Source organism: Benincasa hispida, chromosome 6, assembly GCF_009727055.1.
Source record: "Benincasa hispida cultivar B227 chromosome 6, ASM972705v1, whole genome shotgun sequence".
Classification (NCBI taxonomy): domain Eukaryota; kingdom Viridiplantae; phylum Streptophyta; class Magnoliopsida; order Cucurbitales; family Cucurbitaceae; genus Benincasa; species Benincasa hispida.
The window spans coordinates 23,759,931-23,776,669 of record NC_052354.1 but is presented as its reverse complement, the minus strand read 5'-3'; the positions used below and the strand labels follow the sequence as shown (position 1 = coordinate 23,776,669).

The following is a 16,739-nucleotide window of genomic DNA, read 5'->3' as shown; positions in this document are numbered from 1 at the left end:
TGGTGCTTGAGTTGAAAAGAGTTTCTCCTCCTTCATTTTTTTCTCACAAAAACCCTTAATATCCTTCACCAAATTCACTCAAATTTGAGTTCCACCACTCAAATTTAAGCCTGAGAATAGTAGAAAAAATCTCTTGGTGGTTCACGATCGATTTGGAGTTAATTTGAAGTGAAAAACAACTTGGATTTGGGATAAATCGTCAAAGGTATGTTCTTCTTGAAACCCTCTTTGGAATTTTTTAAATAGCATATTCTAGAACTCAAATTAAATGTAATTAAAGTGCTTATTGATTATGTTTGCTTCCATCGCATGTTTGTATATTCCATCATTCCGACCCTCTAATTTAGACCCTAAACTTTATAGGTAAGCACATGATGTTACGCTAAATACTTAGCTATTAATCAGAATCAATTAACAAAAACTCACAGTTACCTAGAAATCAGGCCGACTACTCGTTGGACGACTATTGTAACAACTGCACAACTATGGTAGTGGGGTACTGATGGCTAGCAAGTGACGACGCCACCTGATTGACGATGACAACAACAAGCGAGAGCAATGTGGTGTCTGCTACAGGCGAACAACTGTACCACTCAAGAGAGAAAGATGCTGCCAAGAGAAGGATTATTAGAGAGAGACAAAAAACCTAAAAACTGATATTTTACCATTCATGAAACACAAATAGTAGTGGTGACGTCACACGGCGGCAACGGATGAAAATATGACAACACAGTGGCGGTTTAGCATGGGTTTTAATTCAACTTCTTGGGTGTGGGTTTCAGCTTGAATTCGAGAGACAGCGAGGGAGTCCATGGTGTCTTCACTGGCTGCAAGCGATCTGACAGTCGACGGAGACCTAGTGTTGTGGAAGTTGGGCGTGATTGATGGAGGTGCTGCTAATAGAATCTGCTATCGAGTGTGGGAAAGGGTCGGGAGGGAGGGGGGTGGGGCAGAAATTTTACTTGTAATACAGATGAGCTAAAATTTTACCTGTGGTCAACTCAAGAATCCAGCTTAAGCCTTTTCAACTTGCTCACCTCAAACAGTTGTTGAAAACAAACTCACTATGTATAAATACTGAAATGTGGGTGTGTTTGAGAGAGATAACTCTATAATACAACTTAGAAACTTGAATAAAGAATTTTTCATAACTTTGTAGAGTAGATGTAGGCGTCTTAGATCGAACCACTATAATCATTGGTTGATCTTCTTCTCCTCTATTCCTTTCTTGTGATGCATTCTTCAATTTTTTATTTCTTGCCCTCCAATCTGCATAGAACATCAAGGATGTCAGAGAGAAAATAAGAAACCTAAAAGCTGAAGAAGTTTTTCGTTTGATTGCTAAAGGCAAAAGAGTTTTATTTTTATTTTATTCATCTTTTCTTTTTCAAGTCTACAACGTAGCACAAGGAAATTTGTTCAAATGGGCTTCATTTAATCTTCAAGAAATCCATTAAAAGGGCCCAAAAATCATAAACACCTCAAACACATGTTTTCAAAATACTTAATCAATTTTTTTAATCTCTTATTAAATATATTTTTCTAAATTTTTAGAAAATTAAGACTCTGATATTTTAGAAAAAAAAGTGGGCAGCGGATGATAGGGCGAAGACCACCATTTCCCTCAACGCCAAAATTGTCTGATTATTTTCGTTGACATTCTCAAGTCGGTCACTATTGAAAATTGCAAATTGCAAGTTCACAACTTGCAACCCGTTTGCCTAAAACATATATATATATATATTTTTTATGTTTTTTAAATGGTATTAATAAAAATAAAGTTTAAAATAAATTTATTTTAAATGACAAAACTGCTAAAAATATTTATAACTAATAGCAAAGTACGATATACAATGGTAGACTAATATCTGTGATACCCTATCGCTACAGATAGACACAGATAATATTCTATTGATGTAACCGTGATATATAGCGATAGACTACTATATGTGTCTATCTGTGATAGTTTCGCCACAGATAGACACAGATATAAGTCTATTCCTGTTACAGTCTATCACACATAAATTGTGATATTTTGCGATTAGTTATAAATATTTTGATTCATTTCCTTATGTTTGAAAACAAGTCAAGTTTAATTATTATAATTTGTTTTCAATCTTTGATAAAATTTAGACTAAACATAATTAAACAAATATGTTTAGTCTAAATTCATAGCTTCGTTTTATGAGATGGGTAGGGAAATTTTCTTACTTTTTTTTCAAATTATAATAATTAAGTGAGGTTTAGATTGACATAATTTTAGATATTATCATAGTTTCTATAGTTAATTTTATTTTATTACTCAACATACAATTTGATGTCTAATTCTTTATTTCAAAAAGATCAGAAATATATTCGAGTGTACATGAAATTAATAGTTGAAGAATCTATTAAACGCATTTTAATTTCTATCTATTGAATAATTGAGGACCAAATTGGTAATTAATTGAATAAGAGGAGATTTTTAATTTTTATCCAAACTAATAATTTAGCATTCTATTTGTTGAATTAAGTTTAGGGTCCAATTTTGTAAATTTAAAAATTTAGAGTCAGTCAATGTTATACAACTTGTTTATTTTGTAAATTTTGGGCATCCATTCTGATCACAATTATTGGTATTATTAATATGAATTATTTATTGTTCACCAACTCTCTGTGGATTATTAATTGTTCTCCAACTCTCTTCAGTTTCAACTTGCTATAGCCAGAGAATCGCATTGTCTTAGAAACTCAGGTCCAACCATTTCTCCCTCAACACTTTTCATTTTTACTTTTTCTTTTTCCTATTTTTATCTATTCTAATTTCTCTACTTCTTTTTCTTGTTCTTGCAGTTTGGTTTGTTGATCTTCGTTGTTTGTGATTCTTAGCATAGCTGCTTTTGGGTTCCCTACAATTTCAAATTTCAGGCTATCTCTTTCCTACACTTTTTATCAGCTTTAATATATTATTTTTATTCTGGATTTCCGTATTAATTAAGATCGATGGATTTTGTTTCTCCGATCATTGGAGTAATTGTGGGGTACACTATAAAGCCTATTGGTCGCTTATTGAGTTATGTTTGTTTCACTCGCCGAAATATTCAAAACCTTAAGAGTCGAGTTGAAATATTAAAGGACACTAAAGAGTCCGTGCTTCACAAGGTCTGTGAAGCAACAAGAAATGCTGAAAATATAGAATCTGGTGTCCAAAATTGGTTGACCAAGGCTGATTCCATTATTGAAAAATCTGAAACATTACTAAACAACCTTTCTCAACAAGGTGGCTTGTGCTTGAATTTGGTCCGAAGACACCAACTAAGTAGGAAAGTTGTAAAGTTGGGTGATGAGGTTGTTGAGATAAAAAATGAGGGAAATTTTGATAGAGTTTCTTATTGTGTAGCTCTCTCGGAGGTTGAGAGTTCAAAGGAAAAGACTTCAGATTTTGTTAACTTTGAATCAAGAAAGCCAACTATAGACAAAATCACTGGTGCACTTATGGATGACAATGTCCACAGAATTGGAGTGTATGGGATGGGAGGGGTTGGCAAAACAATGTTAGTTAAAGAGATTTCAAAATTAGCTATGGAGAAAAAGTTGTTTGATGAAGTGCTCATATCAACCATTAGTCAAACGCCAGACTTGAAAAGAATTCAAGGACAACTTGGTGATAAGCTTGGACTCAAATTTGAACAAGAAACAGAAGAAGGAAGGGCCCTTATGCTACATAAAAGGTTGAAGATGAAACAAAAGATCCTCATTGTACTTGATGATGTTTGGAAGCAAATTGATTTAGAAACCATAGGAATTCCAAGTATTTCAGATCACAGAGGATGCAAGATCCTATTTACCTCAAGAGATAATAGTATACTCTTGAATGATATGTGCATAGATAAGAATTTTGAGATAAAAGTTTTACAAGAGGATGAGACGTGGAATTTATTCAAGAAAATTGCTGGTGAGATTGTTGAAATATTTGATTTGAAAAGTATAGCCATTGAGATAGCAAAAGAATGTGCACATTTGCCAATTGCTATAATAACGATCGCTAAGGCATTGAGAAACAAACATTCATCTATTTGGAAGGATGCCTTAGACCAACTAAGAAATCCTATTGTTGTGAATATTAGAGGGATGAATGAGAAAGTATACTCTTCACTGAAGCTAAGCTACGAACAATTAGATTGTGAAGAGTCTAAATTACTCTTTTTACTCTGTAGCATGTTCCCAGAAGATGATGAAATTGATGTGGAGGAGCTACATGTATATGCTATGGGGATGGGTTTCTTGCATGGTGTTGACACTGTAGCACAGGCCCGACGTAGGATAACAAAATTGGTTGATGATCTTATATCTTCTTCTTTGCTTTTAGACGTATCAAAGAATAAGGGTGTGTATGTTAAAATGCACGATCTCATTCGTGATGTAGCCATACTAATTTCCTCCAAAAATGATCATATTCGTACATTAAATTTTTCGAAAGGATTGAATGAATCATGGTCAGAAAAAGAAATGTCAGGTGATCACACAGTGGTATACTTAAATGTTGAAGGTTTGTGTAACCCTCCACAAAAGTTAATGTTACCGAAGGTTCAATTATTGGTGTTATGTGGACCATTATTGGATGTACATGAGTTCTCCAATACTTTTTTGGGACAAACAACAGAGCTCAAAATTCTAAAATTAAATGAAATGAAATTTTCCTTGGAGGTGACACCATTCCTTTACTCTTTTGCAAAACTTCAAGCATTGGATTTGAATTGGTGTGAATTGGGAAACATAGATGCAATTGGTGAGTTAACTAGTCTTGAATTTCTTAGTTTTAAAGAATCGATGATCATCCAAATTCCTACAACGATGAGTAAATTGACACGATTAAAAGTGTTGAATTTATCATGTTGTCATCAACTAAAGGTAATTCCACCTAATATTCTTTCAAATTTGAAAAATCTAGAAGAGTTATATTTGGAAAGGTTTGATGGATGGGAAAGAGAAGAATTGAATGATGGAAGAAGAAATGCTAGTCTTTCTGAGCTTACTGGCCTTTCCCACCTTTGCGTTTTAACATTATGGATTCCAGATGGAACAATTATGCCAAAACAATTGTTTTCAAGATTGTTGAATTTGGAAACGTTTAAAATTTTCATTGGTTGCAAGCCTATTGGATGTTGGAAAATGGAAGTGTCAAGGACCTTGGGTTTGAAGATTGAAACAGAAAGTTGTGTGGATAATGAGATAAAAATGTTGTCAAAAAGATCTGAAGAATTACATTTAGCGGGATCAATTGGCTCGAGGGTTCTCCCGTTTGAGTTAAATGGAAACGAATCTTCATATTTGAGGCATCTTTACATTTATGATAATTCAGAATTTCAACATTTTTTCAATTATGAGCGAAACAAGTTGTCTTTGCAAAAAGTTTTGTCCAATTTGGAGGTTCTAGAATTGAAGAATTTGGAGAATTTGGAGACTATGTTTCATGGTGTTCATAATGTTAGAGAATCTCATTTCTACAAGTTGAAGAAGATAAAGTTATTAAGGTGTAATAAATTAGAAATTCTCTTTGTTGACTTCTCATTAAATAAGTTTTTGCGTCTTGAGGAGATGAAGATTAGTGATTGTGAGATGATGAAAGCAATCGTTGTAATAGAAAGCGAAAAGGCAACCAACAAAATTGAATTTATGAATTTAAAGTCTTTAAACCTAGAGGGCTTACCACGACTTCAAAGTTTTTTCTCTAAAATTGAGAAACATGGACAATTATGTGTTGATAATTTTGAAAGGGACGAGACAAGCAGATGTAGCAATCATGACTCATTTTTCAACCAATGGGTGAGTTCTCTAAATTTTAATAACATTTCACCAACACATATTTCTTGTTTGATATAGTCCCATTTAGTTCCTTTCGAATCCGTGTGCCTTTTTCCTTGATTTTATATCAATTTCATTATTTATGTTATAAAATCTTGTATAACTCTTCTATAATTATAGTATTAAATTTCCATTGAAATGTCTTTGTTTTCATCAATATTTTCACGTTTTTATGAGTTCGACATCGACATGAGGGGTGAATTGATATTTCCATTAGATTGTAGAAAAACCTACCAAACACAAAAAATAATAATCAAAATACCACTCGTATATGTAATATAAATAACATACATATTAACTTGTTTGGAAACCATAAAATGTTTATTTGCTAATTTAATTAATTAATTAATTTTTTTGTTTTTATAATTTTTCCAAAAATATCTATTGAAATCTACATAAATTTTCATAAAATTAAGACCTCGAAATTTCTATCGACATTGATATTTTACACCTTGTCTATAACTTACCATTGACTTACTTGATATTTCCAAAGTATTAATATATTTATACTTTTTATGTATTCTTATTTTATTATTCAAAATAAAGATTATAAATAACTGTTAGGATGTGTGGTGAAACAAATAAGGACAAGAGATTAATTAGATCTTTCATCCAATGAAACTTCTTCTCATAAACCTTACTAGTTATGCAAAAATTTTACTACTACAATAGTATGAAGAATTTTTTATAGTACCTTCATTTAGTTTGTTATGTATGCATGTTTTTGCAAAAAGCGTGGGATTCAAATCCATTAACATTAATGTGTGGCCTATTCATAACAAAAAGAGCATGGTACTGCTGTAAAATTAGAATGTGAAAATAAGAAAGGAGATGACTACTGCAAGATAACTATATTACCTCCGATATTGCAGCATTCTATACAACAATTACAAGATATAACCGAGAGATAAATGAACACAAGATATTGGTAACCCAGTTCAATGTAAACCACCTACGTCTAGGGGCAGTGTCGTAAGGAAATAACTTGATAAGCAATTATAACGTAGTACTTATCTATAATGATAACACAATTTCAATGACTCTCGAACAGTTTTATCACTCAAGCGTACACCTAGGCTTTCCCTAGATTTGAGAATTCCTCTCATGAGAACATAGGCTCTCCCTAACTGAAAATATCAATGAAGAATGTCCTAGGTTCCCCTTAAGACCGAGACTCCATCTCTATAAGGCTTGAGCTCCCGTCAAGTTGTGGGACTCCTTCTCATTGGAATTGTATCCTTCCTTCTAAGAACAAAGTCCCCTTTGCTCAAATGGCTTAGACTTCTCCCAAGCTCTGAGAATCCATTCTCAGATAAATCGTGATACATAAAATGTAAACAAAACAGAGTATGTCTCCAAGTGATGCAATTCTCACGTTCTTGCACAATCAATACACTTACGATGTTGCTCTTGTAAAGACAGAATGACCAATCTAGACCGAAAGACTAATTGTTCTTTAAACATGTTCAGCGAAAACAAGGAAGAGAAATTCTAACTTCCAAAACAATCGCACACGGAAAAAAGGAAATGATCAGCAAATAATGTTATAAAAGAAAATTCCCAATAAGAAATTTTTTTTGTAGAATTTGCATTTTCGAGAAACATTCATTTGCTTGAAACCACAAGTACAATGACATCTCTGATAACATCTACAATACTTAAACAAATATTGCCAAGCACACAAGATCCAACAAACTCCCCATTTGGCAATATTTTTTTCAGAAGTGACAAACACACAACTAATGAAGACAAAATCACTAGAAAAAGTCACTTGAGTAGTTCATAATAGTCTCAAGAACAAATGACAACATCATCTAGAAGAAAAAACAGAAACCATCACGACAAACCAACAAAATATCAGCCATCGACAAACACAACCAACCAAACTAAACTAGCAGCCACCAAACCAAACATAAACTTTTCTCCCCATTTTGTCATGCTTAAAACAATTGAACATAACAAAGGAGAGAATAGGAAATCATCAAGCATTCACATCCTCATCCCGGGAACTAGAGGTGCCACCCTGAGTAGGAGCGTCCATAGAATCATGAAAAAAATTTCAACATGTCATCTACTTGGGCTTTGCGATCAGAAAGTTTTTGAAGTAAAACTCACAGATCCCTCGACTCATTTGCTAGTACATGCATTACCTTTTTCCCACAAGGTGTCAAAGGAAACTCCCTAGTCAAGCCACTTTTAGAGGAAGGCACTGTAGAGTGAATCAAAGCAGGGACATGCTCCCTTGATATGAACGATAACTAAAAGACAAGGTAGGGGGAAGAGGTCCAGAAGTATCTAAGTCAGTCAAGAGGTTAGGTCTCTAAGCCAGAAGAATACCACAGATAAGACTTCAAAAACATAAATGAACTTTAATGGCTTGCGAGCTAATATGACGTTTAATTTGATTGATGATGAAAACTCCATAGTTGAATTAAGTTTGTATGCCAATTTGGAATAGAAGACTTTCTAATGTAGTAGAAAGCCCAAATTAATGGGAGGATGTGCACTAGTTCTTAATTCCTATATTGTGGAGCAACACATATTTCATGTTGAGATCAAAATAAGGCGATTGACTCTTCTTAGGTCATACATGCTCGACAACTCTCGTGAGTTCAAAGACAACATCCAACATGGAGGGTCTCTGTTCTAAGACATATTCTATAACTTGAATATCTAGAAACTTGTTGATGATAGAAGTTGAAAAAACAAAATAGTACTCCCTCATGTGAACCCTTCTGAAGTGAAGGTTGCCTTGAATATCAAGCTGACGAGAGCGATTCACATAAATTCATGAACTAGCCAAAGATAGTAAGGCCCAATATTTAAAACAAAACGAACAATATCAACTTTCAAAAGTAAATCCATAAGTTATAGACAATCTTCAGCTTTCAAGATCTCTTTCAATTGTCATTCTTCTATTAATCCTAAATTTCCACATTTAAGCACTATACACAGAATAAAACAAGATTCCATCAAAGGTCACAATAGGTACAAAACTGGAGGATGACTTTTTCTTGGTCTATTAAGCAAGTCGCTTCTCTTGAGATTAGAGGGCTATGAGAGAAACTTTCAGATTCAGGATGGTCATTTTGCTTATCAATCCACTACGAGTCAGAACTCATCTCATCAACTTTATGTTTGGAGGAGTTTGGACCAACACCACTTATTTTCTTCTTTCCTTTCCGACCTAACTGGATGATTGAGATGTTGTCATCAGAAGTGTCACTAATGGAAGCAGAAACATCCTCACTCTCACTGTGTCCGTCAGAGACATAAGTGTTTTTCTTTTCAGGATCATCAAAATTCACGGTAGTAGATTCATCAAGATTAGAAATCTCTCTCTTGCCCAGAGTCATCATGCCCAAAGGGAAGAGCTAGCTTTCTAGGACTAGACTTCTTTTGAGCACATCCTCATTCAAAAACCCAAATGTAACAACATTTGATAAGATATTGAGGAGATGATCAACCACTTCAGAATTGTCAACATTTGTAGTTTTCTGATTTCTAGGGTTAGAAAACTTTTCTTCAAAATTAAGAATACCAAAAAAATCAGTACATAAACCAATTGAACTAACAGGACCATCTGTTTCAGTAACCCTAGCATCTCTCTCAACATCTTTGTCGAAGAATATTAGGTACATTTATTAACACATTTTCAATAGTATCAACAATAGCGGAAGACTTCTCACACACATCAGGACCATTAAAAAACCCAACATGCATTGTTTCAGCATTTTCATCAATATTTTCGGATACAACAGTCTTAGTATCAATTGGATTCAAGGACTCACTTTTACGCTAGGGAGAAGTAATGACAATATATGGCCAAATTAAATCTTCCATCGTAAAGGCAAGAGATGCTTTCCCTCGTTTCTTCATCCCTTTTTGATTTGACATCTGAGTAGATCTTTTCCTCTTGGCAACCTAGGAAGGAGCGTCATTCCCAAGGGAAGACTCTGCATTTTCTTGAACCCTCTGACCCCCCACAGAAACATCTTCTACAGGAATTTCCAACAACTTTTGACAATTAGCTTTCTGCTTGTATCTCACCATTTTCGATTTATCAATATTAGTTCCTCAACGAGTACTTACCATATTAGAAAGCAGTTGTTCAACAAAGACACGATCGTAGAGGAAGTTGAAAAGATTGTATGTGATACAATTATTTTTATAGCCATTAATCTTTTATTTATTTATTTATTTTGTTATTAGGTCTTCTAGGTTAATTTTTCATATGCTTCCATTGTGCTAAAATGTATAACAATGAATTGCAGGTCTCACTCCCTAATTTGGAGCAGTTGAAAATTAAAGAGGCTCAAAATTTGAAGATGATATTCCATAATATACTCATTCCTAATTCATTTTCCAAGCTCGAAAGTCTAATGATTGGTGAATGTAACAATCTTGAAAAAGTTTTTCCTTCCAATATAATAAGTACATTTACTTGTCTCAAAATCTTAAGGATCAAGAGTTGTAATTTATTGGAAGGAGTATTTGAAGTGCAAGAGCCAAATGCAATACAGAAGAACAATGATTTGCTTCCAAGTTTGAGGCATTTGGAATTGATTGAATTGCCAAACCTCCAATATATATGGGAGAAGGATCCTTGTGAACTTTTGAAAGCTAAAAATTTAGAAATATTGTTTATTAGTCAATGTCCAAAACTTAAAAGAGAATATCCAATCAATGTTCTTCGACAACTAAAAAATCTAGAGATAGATTTAAGTGAACTGAATGAGATTTTGAAGAAAGAAAAGTCAACACAGATATTGGAATTTGATCAATTGGAGACTTCGAAGGTAAATACTAAATATCAAGTTTACTATATTTTTATTTCCTTCAATATGTCAAACGGATGGTAAAAGTACGTTTTGAGTTGTAAAAAAATTATCTCTACAAATAATTAAAAATGTAGTATATATGCATTTGAATACTTGATGTCTTGACGTGTAACATATTTTCATATTCAATTATCAAAATTAATGTTTGAATTTTTTTTTATTGTTTTTTAAATGGCCACAGGCAGAGATTATACAGCTACGGGATGGTCTACATTTATTTTTCAAACTTGAAAATTTGAAATTGCATGGTTCTCTTGACGATCGCTACACTCAGTTGCCAATAGAAATTGTTCAAATATTACACAACCTTGAAGTGTTTGAAGTGAGAAAAGCACTCATTGAAGAAGTATTTTCAAGTGAGAGATTGGATTATAGTCTTGAAGATTGGCAGAATAAAAAAATTAATCTTTCCAGTTTGAGTTTATATGAATTGCCCAAGCTTAGACATTTGTGCAATGAAGACTTACAAAAGAGTTCCTCAATACTTCAAAATTTGAGGTACTTAAAAGTATTCGGATGTGGCATATTGAATATGATCCTGCCATCATCAATGCCATTCACAAACTTGGCCCAACTTAGAGTAGAAAATTGTCATCAATTGACCTATTTACTAAATCCTTCTATTGGTAGACGTTTGGTGAATCTTGTAGTCTTGGCAATAGAAGGATGCAAAAGGATGACAACTGTAATTGCTGGAGGAATAGAATTGGAAGAAAATGATGAAATCATATTCAACAGATTATATAGGTTACAGCTTAAAGATTTCTCCAAACTGACAAGTTTTCATTCTGGAAAATGTCCCATTAGGTTTCCAAGGTTGCAAAGTATATATCTTGAAAATTGTCCTGAAATGAGGAGTTTCTCTCTCGGAATAGTAAGCACACCTACTTTGTTAACCGAATCTATTGGATTATTTGATCGTGCAACTTATCAATCGATCCCATATCTGAAAGATTCACAAGAGATCATTGTAGAAGATATCAACGTAACTATTCGACAAATTTGGGAGGACAATTACAGTACCAACCTTCAATATTTGTTTGAAGAACAGGTTAGTACATCTTTCAATTACTAATTACATTTCTCCTGCTCTTATCATGTACTTATTCACTTTTAATTGAATGAAGTGATGGATTCGAATCTGATGAGGATGCTACGGTCGTTGTATATTTGGTATATTTGTTAAATTTCCTCCAACCTCCAAAATTAGGTTGATTTCCATACCCGTAGAGGGAAAAGTCCTTCCCTTTTTGGTCGGTTGGGGGCGAAGAGGGATTTGAACCTCCGATACCTTGGTTCATAGCCACGTGCTCTAATCTTCTGAGCAACAGGTCCTACTTCCAAAAAGTTCTTTCCATTAAACCTTAGTTAACTAGGAAATGGTTTTTTATCCATTAAATCTATACTCAATTAGGAATCACATAGTAGAGCTCAGACTAATAAAATAATCAAATGTAATAAAATGCTAACCCCATACACATAGCCCCTGCTTTAATTATAGGTTTTCAAATAAAACACATCTAACCGTACTAATATGTGTATGTTGTTGGTGTGGTCTCTTATGTGCTTATTTATGTAGAATTTGGAGGGAAACCAATTAGATCATTTTTCTTCACATATTGAGGAAGTAGAGTCATAATGATATCTCATTACTTGACGAGATTCAATCAACCTTCTTATTTTGAAAAACTTATCTGTTTTTCCAGTTTCTATTGTAACCACCTAGCTCATCTCAGCTCTTCTTCCTTATTGTTGTAAAATCTGCATATAAATAGAAACATAAGTGAGTGAGGAAGGAGCCAGATCAATCTCTGTTGGGCCTAACACAACATATATCGTATTATTATTATTATTATTATTATTATTATTTTGAAGTACTCATATGTTAGATTTATGAGTTTCAATGAATTTATTATCAATACAGAATTTGGAGGAAAGCCCAACCCGATCATCTTAGTTAATTCATATGTGGAGGAACTGAGATCTGATTAATGACTCTCATTATTTAAAGGTCAGTCCCAAATTCAAACCCTCTTAGCCTTAAGTGATAAGAATTATCTGTTGTTTGCCTAGACTTGGCTAAATTTTGTCCTAGACTTTCAAATTTTCAAACTGCACCTTATAATTTTTACCTTTCCTAATAGATTTTAAGATGAAAAATCATTGATGGAAATATTATTCTAATGTGCATTCAATTAAATATCTATGACTGCAAATTCAATTTATCCAATTTGGATTAATGTAAGTCCAAGTTCAATTTTGATTGAGCATATAGTTTAGGAGACTTCCATGATATTAATTCTCTAATGTGAGAACGTCTCGAGGAAAAACTTGCATAACTTTTTTTAAAAAAAAATTTAGATTTTCATAAATTATCATAGTGTCTGACATCAAATCAAGGTGAGAGTATGAATCATCTTTTTGTCCATTGTAGTTTGGTTAAGAGACTTTGGGATTCAATGACAAATCTAATGGGCTGGAACAATAGAGGCAAATCAATTGTTGAACTATTTAAAAGTCTTTTACTCGATCAGACCGACACCAAAAGAAAGATTATCATCTTCAACATGATGGTGCATCTTATAGACCACCTGGCATGATAGAAATAACCGCGCCGTCAAGGAAAACATCAAAAGCTCTACACAACTTTGGGAAAATGTGTGCTTTCTAACATGTTACTGGGTTTATAGAAGTGGTACCTTCAAAGATTATAATCCTCTATGACTGCTATAAATCTGAGTGCTTTTTGTAATTCCTAACTCTTAGTTTGGGCCTATCTCTAGCCCTCTTTGAACGCTTTGTATCTTTTTGTGCTTCATTGAATATATATTTTGGAGATGATGAGGGTGCTACGAAGGTGTCCACCTAGTGGAGATGTTCCGATGTATCTACTGATCCACCCGTATCCATTTAAAAAAAAAACATTAATGAATGTTAGAAAAGAAAAAAGTTAGATCAGACGATTTTTTTGTTGAAGTTTGTAAAATCTGTTTTTAAAGGATTTTAGCTATTATTCCCATAATATTAATGATTCAATTTAGTGAAAAATTGAACATGGGGATAATAAAAATACAAGTGTTTAATTCTGAGATTTAGTTTATGGTAAAAACTGATGCAAACTTGCTAATAGAGTGATTGGAATATCTTTTGATATATATATATATAATTTTTGAACAAATTAATATATGAAACCTCCGAGATCTTTTATTCTTTGAAGTGTGTATGGTGTAGCCTGTTGAATGGTTTTATAGAATCAGAAGTGATTTTTGTTTTTCTATAACAAAAAATCTTAATAAATAAAAGACTCTGAAAAAATTAGATTAATTTAACAAGATAATCATAATTTCAAACTCTTGAGAGATGAATGATAAAAAAATAAAAAAAATAAAAAATCTAAAAATCATCCAAATATGATGTAAAAAAACATATTTATAGTTAATAGAATCACTTTTGACCAAAAATAGTTGAACAAAAGAATGTCATTTTAAAAAGGTATGATATAATAATATTATTTTTATTGAAAATATTTTCCTTATACTAAGTGGTGCAATCTCTGTAAACAACAATGATGTCATTGATCATATTTTCCCCCAGTGTAATTTTGCAAGAGACATGTGGGACAAACCTCACTTTAGATGTCCCTTCTTTTTTAAGGAGCTCGATCTACTTGTTGAATCAATCCACACAAAAGATTTAAGATTTACAAATCTACTATTCATTCGTACTCCACACATAGTTTTTTAAGTTCAGGCTCACTATAGGAAAAAAGGCCCATGTAGATTTTAAAAAGTGCCATAATAGGTATTTTATAGCATTTTATGCAAAATTGTGATAGCCCGTGCTATAAAAAGAGCGTTTTTAAAATGTTATGAAATGCTCGACTTTTTATAGCATTTTGTAAAAGCTATAAAGATAAATATTAAATAGCACATTTGATCTTTTGGAAAATAAAAGATAGCATTTTTAAAAAGTTATAAAAATATTTTTATATCCAAAATATATGAAAAATTTCACAAAATAACCCAAAACCCAAAAACTTTTCTACCAATGACCTTTTCCTAAAAACTTTTCTACCACTGACTTTTTCCCCATGCAAAATTTTAAAATTACCCATAGTTTTCTTCGACCTTTAGATCACACCATATTTCTTCTTATACGATTTCTTCAGCCCTTCATTCAATGTGCATTCAATACACCACCAACATTCCACCAAAATATTTATTCCCAACTAATATTCTGAGGGGAATGGAACGTCACTCTCATTATTCACTTTCTGTTGTTGAACTCCCCACAAAATTGTCTCATTGTCCTCTCGTAGCTTTCATCGTCGGATTTAGTCTCTCCTTCCTTCAACGGTTTCTTTAGCCCTTCATTCAATGTACGATTTGTTCTCTCAATTTTCGTTCATAATAAATGTCGTTTCGCATTAAATTACTGGACGGTCGTTTATACATTACTATGTGGTTGTTTTTACATTACTATGTGATCGTTTATACATTACTATGAAATCGTTTACTATGTGATCGTATATAAATTACTACACGATCGTTCATAAAATACAATACGACCGTATAGTAAATGAGAAACGATCGTGTAGTAATATATACACTCGTTAACATCACTATGCGATCGTTTATATATTACTATGCAATCGTGTAGTAAGGTATACACGATCGCGTAGTAATTTATACATGATCCCATAGTAATTTTTACACGATCACATAGTAATTTATATATGATCGCATAGTAATTTATACACGATCGCATAGTAAATTATAAACGATCGTGTACTAATTTATACAATACGTCGTTTATACATTACTATGCGATCGTTTAGACATTACTATGCAATCGTTTACTACACGATCGTGTAGTAGTTTATACACGATTGTGTAGGAATTTATACACGTTAGCATAGTAATTCATATACGATCGCATGGTAATTTATACACGATCGAATAGTAATTTATACACAATCATATAGTAATTTATACACGATCGTTCACTTATTAATGATTTGTTTATCTATTTGTAGATCAATGGTGCTACTTCACATCTTTGTACGATTTGGTGGGGATTGGGATGAGTTCGGAAGAAATTATGTTGGTCGTCATATGAAAGGTCTGAAAGTCAAAAATGATATAACAGTTAGTGAATCAGTAAGTATGATGCACTAACGTCTGAATATCGATCCGGATATGTTTGATATACACATCAAATGTTGCTACAATCTATTTGTCTCGGCTCCCCTAATTGACATAGTTGACAATGAAGATCTTAGCTTCTTTTTAGAAGGCAGCCAAGCATCCCAGATGCCGTTATCTATATCAGTTACACCTTGTGAAAGTCATGGAGTACACAAGCATTGCAATCCAACCGATTAACCCAATCTAATTCATACCATGTCTTCACTTGATGATCATATTGAGCCATGTAACTTAGGCAATGACCGAAGTGAAGCTCGGTTTGGTCAGAACAGTGAACCCAAATGTACTTCACAATTCAATACTAAACATGGATATGGACAATCTTCAGGTCTACAAACTTCTCCAACACCTAACATCTATGTTCCAACCCCACCTGCACCCGTTACATCGATTGTGATGCCTTCGTTTCTAATACATTCCACTATTCCAACCGAACCATTATACTCTGACCATCAGAGGGCCCATCGTATGACAACCTCGTCACAATACCTCATGATTGTTTGAATGATGAGGATATAAAGGTCAGTCAAATTTTATTTTCGAAATATGACTTGACAGTTAAATTATCGATGCTTACAATAAGAAAGAACTTTGACTACCATGTAAAATATCAACAAAGAGCTTTCTAACTATCCGATGTTCGGTGGAGGAATGCAAGTGGAGGGTCCGTGCAAAAAAAATATGAAAGAAAGTGATTCCTTGAAAGTGACGAAATATCCCAGCAAACAGACATGTTCTCTTGAATTGAGAACTAGTAATCATCGACAAGCAAAATGTTAGGTTATCAGACAGTTAATAAAGTCCAAATATAAACAAGTTGGCCGAACCTATCGCCCAAAGGATATAG

At 33.1% G+C, this 16,739-nt stretch overlaps 1 protein-coding gene across 2 annotated transcripts; it reads left to right on the top strand.

The window, feature by feature from the left end:
- Positions 1 to 2,666: 2,666 nt before the first annotated feature.
- Positions 2,667 to 13,537, top strand: LOC120080008 (probable disease resistance protein At4g27220). 2 transcript variants are annotated; one of them, XM_039034528.1, is made up of 6 exons: positions 2,667 to 2,734; positions 2,833 to 5,805; positions 10,119 to 10,643; positions 10,867 to 11,736; positions 12,610 to 12,696; positions 13,120 to 13,537. In XM_039034528.1, exons 2-5 carry the CDS (start codon positions 2,983 to 2,985, stop codon positions 12,640 to 12,642), a joined length of 4,251 nt encoding a protein of 1,416 aa, XP_038890456.1. In that variant the 5' UTR covers positions 2,667 to 2,734; positions 2,833 to 2,982; the 3' UTR covers positions 12,643 to 12,696; positions 13,120 to 13,537. The 2 variants fall into 2 exon arrangements, with proteins under 2 accessions (XP_038890456.1, XP_038890457.1); XM_039034529.1 differs by lacking the exon at positions 13,120 to 13,537 and having other exon boundaries at positions 10,867 to 11,559; positions 11,639 to 11,736.
- Positions 13,538 to 16,739: the final 3,202 nt, after the last annotated feature.

Excerpts from the sequence above, each read along its gene's own strand:
- LOC120080008 (XM_039034528.1), top strand. The coding sequence starts at position 2,983 with ATGGATTTTGTTTCTCCGATCATTGGAGTAATTGTGGGGTACACTATA. Across the intron at positions 10,644-10,866 it reads ATCAATTGGAGACTTCGAAG|GCAGAGATTATACAGCTACG; the intron begins GTAAATACTAAA and ends AAATGGCCACAG. Across the intron at positions 11,737-12,609 it reads AATATTTGTTTGAAGAACAG|AATTTGGAGGAAAGCCCAAC; the intron begins GTTAGTACATCT and ends TTATCAATACAG.